At 44.2% G+C, this 14,324-nt stretch overlaps 1 protein-coding gene across 3 annotated transcripts in view; it reads right to left on the bottom strand.

Moving 5' to 3' along the window:
• MTHFD1 (methylenetetrahydrofolate dehydrogenase, cyclohydrolase and formyltetrahydrofolate synthetase 1) overlaps window positions 1-14,324 on the bottom strand; it is a 62,040-nt gene that overhangs the window by 28,487 nt on the left and 19,229 nt on the right. For all 3 annotated transcript variants that reach the window (XM_036120226.2, XM_078053807.1, XM_078053806.1), the window contains exons 3-13: window positions 12,598-12,657; window positions 12,115-12,168; window positions 11,089-11,225; window positions 10,844-10,944; window positions 8,741-8,877; window positions 7,739-7,850; window positions 3,514-3,641; window positions 2,806-2,903; window positions 2,429-2,602; window positions 1,663-1,799; window positions 67-113 (exon numbers count right to left, since the gene is read on the bottom strand). In XM_036120226.2, the coding sequence (XP_035976119.2) occupies window positions 67-113; window positions 1,663-1,799; window positions 2,429-2,602; window positions 2,806-2,903; window positions 3,514-3,641; window positions 7,739-7,850; window positions 8,741-8,877; window positions 10,844-10,944; window positions 11,089-11,225; window positions 12,115-12,168; window positions 12,598-12,657 (1,185 nt within the window). The remainder of the gene's footprint in view (window positions 1-66; window positions 114-1,662; window positions 1,800-2,428; window positions 2,603-2,805; window positions 2,904-3,513; window positions 3,642-7,738; window positions 7,851-8,740; window positions 8,878-10,843; window positions 10,945-11,088; window positions 11,226-12,114; window positions 12,169-12,597; window positions 12,658-14,324) is intronic.

Genomic DNA, 14,324 nt, shown 5'->3' with positions numbered 1-14,324 from the left:
ATAGAAAAAAAAAAAGGAAAAGCTATAATGAAGGGTCCGATTCCAATCAAATTCCAGACACTTTACCTCTTCCATGGGAATGACCTGTGAGTAGCCACCTCCCGCAGCGCCACCTACAGGACAGGTCAAGGGTGAGGACTCACGTTCAGTGTGCTTTCACCACAAATCAAAGCAAAGCAAAGCAAAGCAAATTGGTTTCTGTCACTGCTATGCTTATTATCTATTTACTTCTTTCAACCATTTGGACAGCTTTGATCCAGTGTTTTTTAGTTTTCTTTTACCAGGCTAAAACACTTGACCCTGTTCACGCAGAATAGTCTCAGTTGAAATCTGGGTCTAAATGACAAAACCGTGAACACATACATATCTACTCATTATCTTTAGAAACAGGTTCCCCATGATTCCTAACATTTGTTAAAAGACCCAGCCTACAGTTACATAAAGACAACCCTGTTCAATTTCCTACTCTCATAAACGCTACTCTGGCATTTTAAAAAAGGAATGTTTAAAATATACACGCCAAACACAAACACAGAGACTGCAATTCTTCCTAAATAGGAGACATATGTTAGAAAGCAGCTTCACTGCTAGCTTTTGCTGAACCATTTGGATTATTAACAAAAGACCAGACAAAAATGTTCTGGTTATGAGGTTATCAGTGAGATAAATGTCAGTTTGAGGTTTAGATTTTGTGGGTTTTTTTGTGAGGCAGAGACCATGCAATAAAAATGGGGCAGTTCGTAAGAGGAAAAGCAGAACGCTGGGTTCAATAAGCAGAACGAGGGAAAGGTTCATTCTGAAGTGAAAGAGCGTTGTTAAGACAAGCTCAAAAGCAGAGCTAAGTCAGTACATGTATAAAATATATGAATACAGGCAGAAGAAGGGCAAAGTAATCACTGGAACAAACTGTGCAGTAATCACTGGAACAAACAGAACATGTGATACTCTCACCAAGCAAATGAGAAAGCTAACTGTAAGAACTTATAATTAATAAAAGTAATTTTAATTAAAAGAGCATACTGGCAGTACCTCAGTTATCAAAAACTAAAAGTGAAGAATGATTAGTGATGTCAAGTCTTCATGCAATCAGCAGAAACACTGTGCTGGTGGTCCTGGGAAAGCTCTTGAAATCGACATGGCTCTTAATAAGTGCCTTTGACTAAGTTACAAGTCCCAGTTGCTGCTACTGGGAAAATGGTGATACCAGTAACTATCTCATATCAGAAGATAATATAAAGTGCATGAACTGCTTAGCACAAAACACAGCACAAAGCATATACTCAGTAAGGGTAGGCTTTTCTTATTCCCCAAAGGGTAAAACATCTGTAGCGCTTGTCTTTGTCTCTAGAAAGTCAGCATGATGAGCAGTAGCTATGATTACCTCTATTGTTACTGTGACAGTTGACTATTAGTCACATAAAAGCATCCCTAGCTATACAGTACCCGCCCCTCTCCCCCCGGGAACCCCTGTGCAGTGTCAAATACTGACGGCAAGAGCTGGGATGATCTGATGAGAGCACCATGATGGGGGGTTGCCAAGAGGCTATTCCTGGTATCTAAATGAGGTGAAGGCCCCACAGGCACTCATGGGTCAAGTGGACCAGGGAGGACTGAAGGAGAAGCAGTGCCCTCTGGTCACCCAAATTCTAGTCCTGTTAATACCTTTTATTCCAAAGGTGGGGCCCTGAGAAGGCTGTCGCACACACGCAAAGACGTTCTGAAAAAGATGGGCACCAAGGGCCTGCACCAGCCCAATGGTGGTCGTGCTCTTCCCTTCTCCCAGGGGCGTTGGAGTGATCCTTCAAGATGAAAGCCAAAGAGGGACATTAAATTCATATGAGTTAAATTTATGCAAATCACTAAGTCAGACCTAACATCCTAGAGAATGACTCTTAATCTGAATGGTAACAAAGACGAAAGACTTGAAAAGAATCTTTCCCAAGAGCCTTAGTTGAAGTTTCCGAAAAATGGTCCATTTTTAAAAAGATTGCTGTACTTGAGCTCTTCTCACTGTGAGCAGAAAATACACTTTACCTTGTAGAGAAGCACTGCTATAATTTTACTATCTCAATTTAATCTCAAAAACTAGCTTTTGTATGTACCTCAGCCAAGCAATAAAAATGAATGCTCAATGTATCTACTGAATTAATGAATTTGGGGTTAAAAAAAAAAAAAGATCAGCTTTTAAAACGCAACTCTTTCACCTACTAGATGGATAACCTTGACAAATGTCCTCCTCTCCGAAGGGTTGTAATCTACTCTGAATTACCTCACAGGCATGCTCTAAGAATCAAATGAGACTAAACACATGTGAGAAAGCTAAAACCAAATGAAAGGAACCTTCACATATATATGGTGAGAGCAAATGCAACCTTTGGTAATGGCAATCAGGATGAAGGTTGGATTAGCAAGGGAAGAACCAGCCTACCCGGTCACCACCACGTATTTCCCGTTAGGCTGGTGCTTCAGGCGTTCCAGTGCGGACAGCAGAACCTTGGCTTTTGTCTCACCATACAGTTCTACCTCCTCAGACAGCAGACCAATTTCCCGAGCCAGGCTGCCAATGGGCTTTGGCTTGCAAGATCGTGATATATCAATGTCACTTAAAAGAAATACAGAAAAAAAAATACAGAAAACATGTATCAATCTTTAACTCCCTGAATTTAATTAACCCCATCCTAGGAACGACCCTCCCTGACCCCTGATGGTGCTTCTGGAGAGGGGCATGCACATAGTTGCCATGATATCCATCAGCTAAACACAGATAATCCACAAAGTTTTAAACCAGCAAAATTTTATTTTTACCTTGGAACAGGAACCTGGAGGTTAAGGTTGTTATACTGAATCATCCACTTTCCTGGCTTAAATTTCTCCAAGAAACGCTTTGCACTCTCTACTGTGCTCTAAACGAAATGTCACAAATGGAACTTCTATTAGAAGAAGTGATTATTTTAACCTCCACCTCAATTCCAAGTCCCAGGTCACTCCACTTTATCCACAAAATGAACAGCTTTATGATCCACCTATAAACATGCTTCAATCCTAAGCAAGAATCTACAAGCAGCTACGGAGACCTGGGCTGCCTGCCTCACTCCCCTGCAGCTGATGTGTGTATTAAAAAGGGCAAGCAAGACAAAGCACACCTAGCAAAGTTGTGTGCTTGCACTTTGCTTTTCCTGAGGTTCTTCTACTCCAAAGTAAATTCGAATTGTTCCATCCTTACCTTCCCCTATTGGTATGACTGATTCTCTATCTCTGTTCTAACTGTCCCTTCTTTTTCTCCAACAGATTCACATCCTTACTTCTGAGTAAGTTTCTACTTGGGGAAAAAAGCAGTAACTTGAATTCCGTCAGCTTTTTACAGTTATTGCAGGAACTTTTTTATGGAGGTCTAATTGACCTACAACGTTAGCTTCAGGTATACAACACAACGATTCAGTATCTGTATACACCGCGAAGTGATCGCCACGGTAATCCAGCTCACCTCCAGTAGAGAAACTTACTCACACGCACCTGCATCAGCATTGCCACCGTCATGGGCCCCACGCCACCAGGAACAGGAGTGATGAAGCCTGCCCTCTCTTTGGCCTCATCATAGGCCACATCACCCACCACTTTTTTCCCATTTGGTTTTGTATCATCTGGTCAAGGGGGGAAAAAAATCAAAAAAAGGTCTCAGAATCGTAATTCTGGTGTTCATTTCCAAGTTAAGTGATCAATTATCATAGCTTGTGCCAAAAACTAAGTAGAGTTCAGAGTCCCATCAGGGCTCAAGCACCTATTTTACTTCAAAGCGATAAGATGACAGGTGTTTGTTATTGTCGAGGTAGGAACTTATTTTACCTGCAAAAATTCACAAGATGCTTAAGGGGTTTTCAGAACCAGGACAATCCTTTTGCACTAAGTGGCAAATAAAATACCAAGTGTTTTTTATTCTTAAAACCAACTACCCAGTATATAATGAGTGCCTTTTAAAATGTTAATTTGCCAAAGCCTACAAAGGAATTTTTTGGGAGCACAAAGCTCCGACTATGTCACAGCTGCCAGATACCGTTTCTACAGCAACTGTCAGCATTTTGTAAGCTCCATGTGTGAGCTGGAGGAACAATCCAACATCCAATTCCAGAGACAAGCAGTTACTTAAATGTATGCAAAAGGCAAAGAATATAATTACACTTCCCTTAAAAGGATACAAGAACAACTACAAATCTTACCAGCAAAGAATAGCTATTCAAGAGAACAAAACCCAGTGATGCATCACTGCTCACTCACACAAAGTACATCCTACACTTGGCTTCAGTGCACTTGCGGGAGGGGCTGGGGGACAGGCCCAGCCCTGCAGCTCTAAGGCTCCCAAGGCAGGATCTGGGAGGATCTTAGCCATTTCACCACTTCTCTTTGAGTGGATCACCACAACCGAGAGAGCCAACTTTAGGGTGTAGCCAAAGAGTCAGACTTGAGAGACCGAAGTTCTAGGATCAGCTCTTCTACTAACTGCCAGTCCTCAGCCCCTGTGGGCTCCTTACTGATCGGAAGTCCACAGATGACAAGAAGGACTGACACTATTTCACAAGCTTGCGGAGAATCAAGCGAGAGATCGTGCACATTCATGAAATTGAAAAAGCGTTCTCTAAACATAAAGGTTTCTCTTCCCATCCTAGATACAGAAGATGTTTTCTATATGTACTATAAGGAGCTGGTGAATACAGCTCCTTGGGGGTAGTGTCAGGTTTCTAGATGAGAAAGTAGCAAGCTATAGCCGGACATTTCCTCTCAGAATCCTGGAGTCATTTCAAAACACCAAGGAGCTATGGTTAAGGGTCTGTCCTTTGTGCAGGTCTCGAGAGTCTAACAGACATTAGCTTAAAATACGATGCACCTCTCTTTATTCATGGTAGTGATTTTAGTTTCTCCACATAGAGGAGACATATCAGTTACCGCACAACTAACTGCCGCACGAGAGGAGCTCAGTTCTGCTCCTTCAGCAAACACTACCGTGGTTGACTTGAGTGCCCTCTGGTACATGTCCAGTGTTTCATGGAAAGTATGATGTGGTCAATAGAAAAAGTGACCACTTCTCAATCTAAGTGTGTGGCTTCAGTAACCAATAAACATTTTGGTTATCTACCCCAGCCCTAGAATTCCTCTTTCATTGGGAATTACAGGTATAAAGTCCAATCACTGAGTTACAGACCAGTGGGTGCCCTGGAAGAACCAAAAACTGTTCTTTGCAAGTGTTCGCTTTCAAGGCATCATGTTCCATAACTGGACCACATCCTGAAGGATATTTTGATTATTTAAATCATTTGCATGGTCCCTTCAGGGATAACATCCTAAGTCATTTGCCAAATTTAGAATGAATTAAGGTATGTACTCTTTTTTGGGGGGGAAAAAAAGGAATACTTTTAAGATTCAAGTGCAGAGCAGGAGTACTGGCCTGAGAAACACGTGGAAGTGTTCTTCCTGCTTGGCTTACTAAAGATAATTGGAGGGGCACCTGGGAGGCTCAGTCGATTAAGTGTCTGCCTTCGGCTCAGGTCATGATCCCAGGGTCCTGGGATCAAGCCACTCCACATCGGGCTCCCTGTTCAGCGGGGAGTCTGCTTCTCCCTCTCCTGTCTACTGTTCTGCCTACTTGTGCTCTCTCTCTATCAAATAAATAAATAAAATCTTTAAAAATAAATAAAGATAATTGGAAGAGACAATAAAATCTAGCCTTATCGAAAGTTATTTACCTATATACCTCAGATCAATAAAAATACAGCTGACCAGATATTGATTTGGTCTTTTCATATTTCACCATCTAGGTGAAGAATAAATGTGAACAGGATGGTGAGTTTCATGTTTAAGTGAACATTTTATACCTATTTGTAAGATTCAAGATTCCCACCCAGGATTTTTTCTTCCATCTCTCAAATCTAGTCCAAAAAAAAAAAAAAAAAGCCAAAAGCAGAAATATGATATAGGAGATGTAAGGTTTTAAACAGAATGAGCCTGAATGTCATATCACAAGTACTCAAAGTGAGGAATTGTAGGAGAGCAATTTCTTTATCACCCATTAGATAATTACACTACAAGAAAATGAGTGATCAATTATGAGCTACTGTCTTAAAAGCATGGTAGAGAGAGTGGGAGGGAGGTTAAAACTGGTGAAGGCTTGACAGTGACTAATGTCCCTGGCAGCTTAGTGTCTATGCTCTGAATCTGAGACGGGAAGGGAGAAAAAACAATCTTCTCGCTCTAAGTCGTTTGACAATTCAACAGGTGCTGAGTGCCGGCAGTTAGAAGGCAGGAAACCAGACAGGCTAGTGCAGAGACCACGCCCCACAGGGAGGACAGCACAGGACGCCACGCACAATGAAAGAGACACCCAGTTCTCCAGGAGGGCAAGGCGGGAGAGAAGGAGATTCTCCCTTACTGAAGGGAAATCAGACCAAGTTTAGAAAGAAGAATGGGCATTCTGGGCAGAGAGAAGGTGGGAAGGAAGATCAAAGTCGAGCTTTATCCGACCATGTAGCCCAAGGCCTGCAGTGGTGTCCAATGCACAGAAACGGGGATCTAATTAAAGACTGTTCTTTTCTCGAATCTGCGAGGTGCGTATACAAGTATTCACTGTATCACCCCGTGAAATTTTATGTTTGAGAACTTCACGATGAAGGAACATCCTATTGCACTGAGGACTCAGGTGTAAATGCTGCAGAGGACAAACAAGGCATGTGAAGAGAAGGGCACGGGGTCCACTTTACAACCGTTCAAGACAGGGATTCACCAAGTGGTGTGAGAACAAAGGCCCAGAGGCGGCTGAAACTCGTGTGGGGCTAAGCCGTTTGACAAGTAACGTGGGAGGACGACGCTCCACATCAAGACCCACGAACACGGCAAGAACATGCAGATGGCTGTGAGTGGGAGTCAGCAGGCGGTGGGAGACCAGTAAGCAGCTCACAGCCATGCATCCACCTGAGAGGGTAGTGCTCCCAGGGAACGCTGGCAACAGAAGAAAGGAAAAACTTTATGATATTTAAAAACTGATCTGGGGCGCCTGGGTGGCTCAGTCATTAAGCATCTGCCTTCGGCTCAGGTCATGATCCCAGGGTCCTGGGATCGAGCCCCGCATCGGCTCCCTGCTCAACCAGGAGGCTGCTTCTGCCTCTCCCGCTCCCCCTGCTTGTGTTCCCTTCCTAGCTGTCTCTCTCTGTGTCAAATAAATAAATAATTAAAAAAAAAAACAAAAAACCGATCCGATACAGGGACCGACTGGGAGGGAAGGATAATGGGCTGGCTTGCTCCCCGCTGCCTAGGAGAGGCTGGGTCCAACGTCTTCGTTGTAAAGCCCACCTAGAAGACTCCTGGCGAGGTGAGGCCCTCTCCTGGAATTACACAGCAGTCCGTAAAGATGACACTATATTTTAAATCCAGCCATTCTTTGTTAAAAACAAAGGCTGATCTGTACATGAAGGGAGAGTGAGAGATCTGCCTCTCCCACCCCCTCCTTGGACAAAGTCATTCCGGGAAAGGCCCAGTACAGTGGCTAAAATCCTGGGCTCTGCTGTCCCGCTGGTCACGGTGCCGTCTACTAACTGTCTACACCACGGGCAAGACACCTGCTCTGAGCCTTAGCTCTTCCCGCCAGAAAGGGGACAAGGGGTTCTCACATAGGCTTCCCTTAATGACCCAGACACCGTTCTCTGCCCCCCCCCCCAACCTCCGGAAATGACCTTCGTTCTCCAGCAGCGCTCACCTGGGATATAATTGATCCCGCAGTCGATGACTATTGCCCCAGGTTTGATCCACTCCCCTTTCACCATTTCCGGCTGACCAGTCGCAACCACCAGGATGTCACCTTTATTTACCTAGGGAAAGAGGGTTTTGACTTCAGAAATGACACGGTAGAACATTAAAAAAAGAAAGAAACCTAGAAGTGGAAGAGAGTAAGCTTTGTACAAAACTGCTCCTTGCCATCAGCTATTCTGAGCGGGGCCGCACACCGTCCCTGACAGCCCTGCCTGTGCTGTGCTCCTTCCTGCGCAGGCCAGAACGCTCCGGGTACGAGCCATCTTCCTGAACGGGGAATGTGATGAAAGCACGGGGGGCGGGGACGGGCATGCGCTTGGAGCCACAGGCCCGGCTCTGAATTATCACGCTGGGAGACTGCCCCCTCTCCTATGGACTATGAGGACTAGCACTTCCCGCAGAACACTGCTTGGGGAGCATTAAAAGAGAAGGTGCGCCGTCAACACGGATAGGTACGTGTGAGAATCCTCGGGCCCCGGAATCTGAGGCAGGGTCAAGAACAAGATGTGACAGATGTCACGGGACCGCGGTCCACATGCCCCCTCTGAAGCACCTGACCTCTGAGGCCACCACTGTGTTACACATCCGCGATCTGGCTGCTGGGCTCCATCCCAGTTTCTGTATCGCTAGTCCCTATCTCCCACAAGGCAGGCCGCTACGGAGAGAATACGATCAGAACAAGAGCTACAGGACTTGGGCAAGTTTTGTAACCGAAATTTGTTTCTTTATCATGTAAGATGAGACAAGAAACAAGAGATGGCAAGAGGGGTTCAATGAAATATCGAATGAGGTAAAGTACATGGCAGTGTCTGGCACTTAAATGTTAGCTGTTCCCACTATGTGGGAAGACCTACAACACACGTGTGCACACGCGCGTGCGCACGCACACACACACACACACACACACACACACACACACCCCTCTCCCACTGCACTCTGGACCCCTTACCTCCTCGCCTAGATTGGCAGTCTTGGAGTGGCAGGTGGTCACTGTGGCATGGTTCCACAGAAGCAAGTCATGCATGGGGGCACCGACTATCTTACTGCGCCCGACCACGACCGCGTGCCTTCCAGCAATCTGCACCCCTGAAAGAAGAGCCAGGGTGAGTGAGAGTATTGGGAGAAGCCGCCCTCTTCACATGCCACCGAAATGGGAAAATTCAGAACAAGTGCACAAAAACGGGTTCTTAGCATCAACCAGAAATCTTCCTAAAAACATTCCTTCCTTGGCAATAATACTCTCAACTCTAGGATTTCAGTTACAAGTTGGGACTTGTACTGTGTCCTTCTTGCTGTGGGCTTTTGGGAGCAGCCTAAGCCAAGATCCATTCATTGAGTCATAGGAGAGTGGGAAGAAAACCTACACTCAAAGAAAAAAGAAACCCTGACATACGGCTAAACGGCCATATGGACGAAGACAGTAGATTTACTTACGTGGGAAAAGTAGTTATAACAAATAGTGTGCCTGTGCTGGGCTGGAGGAAAGCAAAGGACATTAGAGGAGTCTCAGTAAGTCTTTCTAGCTCTGTTAAGTTCATTTATGCAGTTCCTCATCTGCATTTCTCTTTTGGCACAGGGCCTAAGCCATAGGGTTATTTGCAGGGCAGTGATAAAGGGGAACTTTAAATGTAGCTGTAAGATTTCTTTTTGTCTACTCAGCATCCCTTCTTCTGGTACTATCACAATGTCCATTCTAGGACTGACATACTCTACTCAACAGAGATGGTTTGGGTGCTCACCCACATTTCCGCCCCGACCGATGAGATCTGTCTGCTCTGGGCCACCAAGGAGAGCTGAAGAAGGAGCCACCACACAGAAGCAAGCAGGGATAAGATCCTGAAGACTCCACCTGAGCCCCTATACCCAGTCCTGCTGAAGTGAACTCTTGCTTAAGGCGGGTTGTGTTTATTTCAAATTTTTTTTTAGGTTTATTTATTCATGTGAGAGAGAGACCACGAGCAGGGGTAGGGGCAGAGGGAGAGGGAGAAAATCCCAAGGAGACCCCACACTGACCATGGAGGCTGACACGGGGCTTGATCCCATGACCCTGAGATTATGAGCCTAGCAGAAACCAAGAGTTGGATGCTCAACCGACTGAGCCACCCAGGCGCCCCGAGGCAGACCGTGTTCAAATTGTGCTTCTTGTATAACATCTTATTCAAAAAAGCTAAGCTTTTATATAATGTTAGTATGATGAACATCTAGAAGTCAAGCCCTCCAAGTGTGAAGTGTTTAAAAGGTACCTTACTCTATACTTTTTGGGATTCAGCAAAGGACCTGAAGCTGCGTTAGGGCAAATAGCTTCACTATTAATAAGTGGGAAGCCTAGAGCTGCTGTGGCTCAGGGGATTTGTTCCTATCAAGTTGTAATACAATTTGCTAAATATGCTAGAGTATAAATTTAGTTATAGGACTAAATGGTAATAACTGTCCCGAGGCTTATAACTAGACCTTGTCTTCCAACCACAGAAAACTTTCATTTACATCGGCCAACACTTTCCACTTAAAACTTCTGATCCACTTCCTTTAAATAGGACACATTTCCTTGTAAAAAATAACCTCTGCAAAAAATGTTCATGATGAAATTAAAATACCAAGATGTTGACTAGGTAATGGGGTAGCATGGCCAACTGTTCAAGAGATCTGTTTCCAGCCATCTGTCGAGTCCTCAAACTATGATGGAGACTCAGGGCCCATTTTGGGGGTTGGGACTTTTCCCTTTATCTGAATCCTTATTATTTGATAAGTTACTTTTTCATAAAAAATAAATTTCTTTGAACTCAAGTAACCCTGAGTTCAAATCTTGACTCTGCTACTTCTTGGACAAGTTCTGCAACTCTCTGAGACTGTTTTCTCAAGCTGTTGAGCAATAATAGTACCTAGTTCATAGAGCTGTTGAGAAAATTGAGAATTTAGGTAAAGCTCCCAGTTGACAGGTCCTTGTGCCAATCAAGTCCCTTTATTTAGGGCCCACAGGGTACCTCCTCTTTGCCTCCATGTGTCTAAACCAGGCCCAAGAAATGGTGCTTTGTTTTCATTCCCTTGTTTTTACCTGTCTCTTTGATGAGTTCCAAGCATCCTTTAGGCGTACAAGGGATGAAACAGTCATTTAGGTCACCTCTAGCAAGTTTTCCGGCACTGATGCTAGTTAACCTAAAACAATGAAAGCAATGAAGGGGGAAATGAAAGTAATTAGATGTCTTTACTGTAATCTTTAGAAGCACATATGGTTTGTTCCCAAAACAGAAATATAGTCAGAATCACGCAACATGACATAGAGAGCCCAGGCACACTCACCCATCCACATCCTTTTCGGGTATGATCGCATTGACCACTGCTTCAGTGTTAATGGGGTTCTCTGAATCTAAAGGCAGCTGTACTATGAAACCATGTACAGTGAGGTCTTCATTCAATGATGTAACGTACTTTAACACCTAAAAGTAACACCGCACACAATTTGTATAATATATAGAAACCAAAAAGATGGAAAAAACACTTTTCAGTCGCTCTACCTTCCCCCAGGAGTTTAACTGTAGTCCTCTTAGAATGTACCTCCCCTTGAACCCGAGAGCAACTCTAACACCAAATGTCATCTTCAGTGTCTGGTAAGAAATTCATCAAAGAGCTAATAAGAACTTCAACGGTAATACCCATGTTACTCATGCAAGTCAAGATTTCTGTGATGACAGGAATGTTCTATCATGCGCACTTTGCCATACAGTAGTGGTGAATGAATACTTGAAACGTGGCGAGCATAACCAAGGAACTGAATTCTACATTGCATTTCCTTTTAATTAAATGGCCGCACGGGGCTAGTAGCTACCCCACTGGACGGCACAGATGTAGGACATCTGTATGACCTCAGAAAGTTCTTTTCCTCGCCTGTTCCTTCCCGGTTACTCCCTCCACCCTCGGGAAACCACAGTTCTGACTTTAATCACTGATGATTTGTTTGGCCTATTCTTGAACATCATAGAAATGGAATACATATTTGGTTTTTTTTTTTTTCCCCGACTCCATATTTGGTTTTTTAAAAGGCAAATAGCTACAGGCCCAGGATCAGTTTTTAATGAACACTGCAGGGGATCTGAAACACATGATGCTGAGATCACGCGCTGAGTACGAAGTGGCCATACCCTAGGACGGCACCATTTACTCTGTGGGTGTTTGCAAAGATTTTCCAGAGGCAGAGTCTGTGAAGAAAGAATTTCCTCAAGGTCCTTCCTGTGGTGAATGTACCAATCCCTAAAATTCCACTAACCCAAAATCCAGACAGGAACGCACTTTAGCTGTCCTCTTAACAATCAATCTATCACAGCTCACCTCAGATTCTGTGGCAGTTCTTGGTAACTTAATGTGCGTGGCTTTGATCCCAATCTGCAAAAATGAACATTTAAAACAGATCAATGGCAAGAGCACATGAGACATGGGCCCATTTCTTTTAACCAAGATTACTAAATCAAACCAGGTGGCCTTAGTCACCATTTCAGCCTCGTATGTTCTGAAGAATGAGTCTCTCACTTTGACCCATTCATCCTTGTTCACTGTCACCACTGCACTCTAGCAATTTCACGTCCACTCTCCCTGCTCTTTGGGAAGTCTGTGGATCACTGATTAGAAAACATTCAAGTGCAAACCAGAGACTATAGCTTAAGTCCTGCATTTCTGACTTGCAAAATTGAGAAACTCAAGTCTGTGGTGGCCAATGACAGTTTTTACAGGGAGGGGTGTAAAGGACAAGGGGTCACCGACAAGAGCTGGGTGGGGGGGGAACGGGGGTGATGGTGCAGATGTTCCGGGTTTTACCTCTTCAGCAGCCTTCAGCTTCACATTTATATAAAGATTAGAATCATCTCTGTCGCCAACCTAGAATAATAAATACATGTAAATCAGATGATCAAGGAAAGGCAAAGTGTACAGAAAAGCTTCTAAAAATTTAGTTTTGATAAAAGGAATGTTTAATCATGAGACTCTTGTTGCAGAGAGCTTTATAGGAGAATAGGAGAATGTTGGGGCAGAATGGAGATGTGAACACAGGTGGTGTTACCAATCCCTCCCCAAACAAGGCCCACCCGATTCCCACTGAAAAAGCCGCAAGAAAAAAAAAAGAAAAAAAAAGTAGGGGACATATGCATCTGCCTTGGAAACTGAGCGAAGGTGCCACAGGCCTGCCGGAAACATGCGGAACTTGTCTGCCTTTGAGCCGACATAACGGAACAGAGCACGGAGGGCTGAACTGTCATCAGGCAAGAAAAACACCATGGCTGTGGGAGCCAGGAACACCCAGAGGGTATATTCTGCACCCTCTCTCCCACCCCCAGGGGCAGTGGAAAGTTCTCTTGCCCAGCTACACAGAGAAGAGAAACCAGCTGGGGTGGAACTAATTCTAGCTTACACAGAAGAGACCCCTATGCAAGGCAAAGGGCTATGTGCTGCCCTCAAGAGAGAGAGGAAGGCATGGTGCAGAAGCAGGTCCTCTGAACCACCATGCTGCATCTCACTATGTTCCCTCAGTGTCTTTCATCATGAACATATATTTGTAATTTTTCACTTGTAATCATCTATCTGTAAAATGTTATTTTACAGATATTTTCCACGTTCCCGTGATTGACGTGAGTTTGGTTTCTCGTAGAACTGCAGAGGGGAAAAACGGTAGGCCCGCTGATACCACAGACAACAGACACCGGACTCCTTTTAACAGGGACAACCACAGAGAAAGAAGTTGGCCTTAGGAACAGAGTATTTCTAGTCCCTGTCACGTTTCTGCTGTCACTGGAAGCTCTCTTCAGGGTCCCAGAACCCGGCCTTACGCTTAGCTTCAGCTGTCCTTTATACAGATAGTTCTCAGTTTTGCTTGTGCTCATCTGAATTTCAAGAATCAGAGGAAGCCTTTGAGGGGAATTTGATTTTTTATGGGTTACCTGCACCTCCGTGCATTAGCTCCTTCCTGTGGGGAATCGCTAGAATTTCGGAGACTCTCATATTTGTTCCTCGGTCATTTCCTCTGTGTGCTCCTTGTCACCACCACCCAGCCCTCCTGGATGCAGTTATCACATTTGAGACACTCTGGGATTCTTAGATCTGAGTAGGAAAGGAGGTGGTTCCAAATACAACAGTACTGTTCTTCACATTTTCATTAATATTTATAACTACAATGAGTTATTTAAACTTAACTCTGAGATTAAATGGTTCGACTGCTCATGGCCAGTCCTTTTTAAACCACAACTTCTCTGTTTTATAGTTTATCTTCCTACATCCCCCCAGGTAGCTGAAATGCAACTTTAAGTCACTTTCCCAGAAAAGGTATGTGGGCATTTTTCTGAGTCTACATGTATCTGAAAATACTTTTTCTGCTGTTTTTGCCCTTGACAGGATACACTTGGCTGAATCTGGAGTCACGACATTTTCCTTCAGAGATGCTATCTTCGGCATCGAGTGTGACAGAAGAGAAGTCTCAAGTCTTTTGTTGTGGTTCTTTTATAGGTAACTGTTTTCTGTCTGCATGTTTCCGAAAGAATTTTTCTAAAACTCCA

This window comes from Halichoerus grypus, chromosome 8, assembly GCF_964656455.1.
Source record: "Halichoerus grypus chromosome 8, mHalGry1.hap1.1, whole genome shotgun sequence".
NCBI classification, from domain to species: Eukaryota; Metazoa; Chordata; class Mammalia; order Carnivora; family Phocidae; genus Halichoerus; species Halichoerus grypus.
Note: the sequence above shows the minus strand (reverse complement) of the source record. Positions and strands in the feature narration are given on the sequence as shown.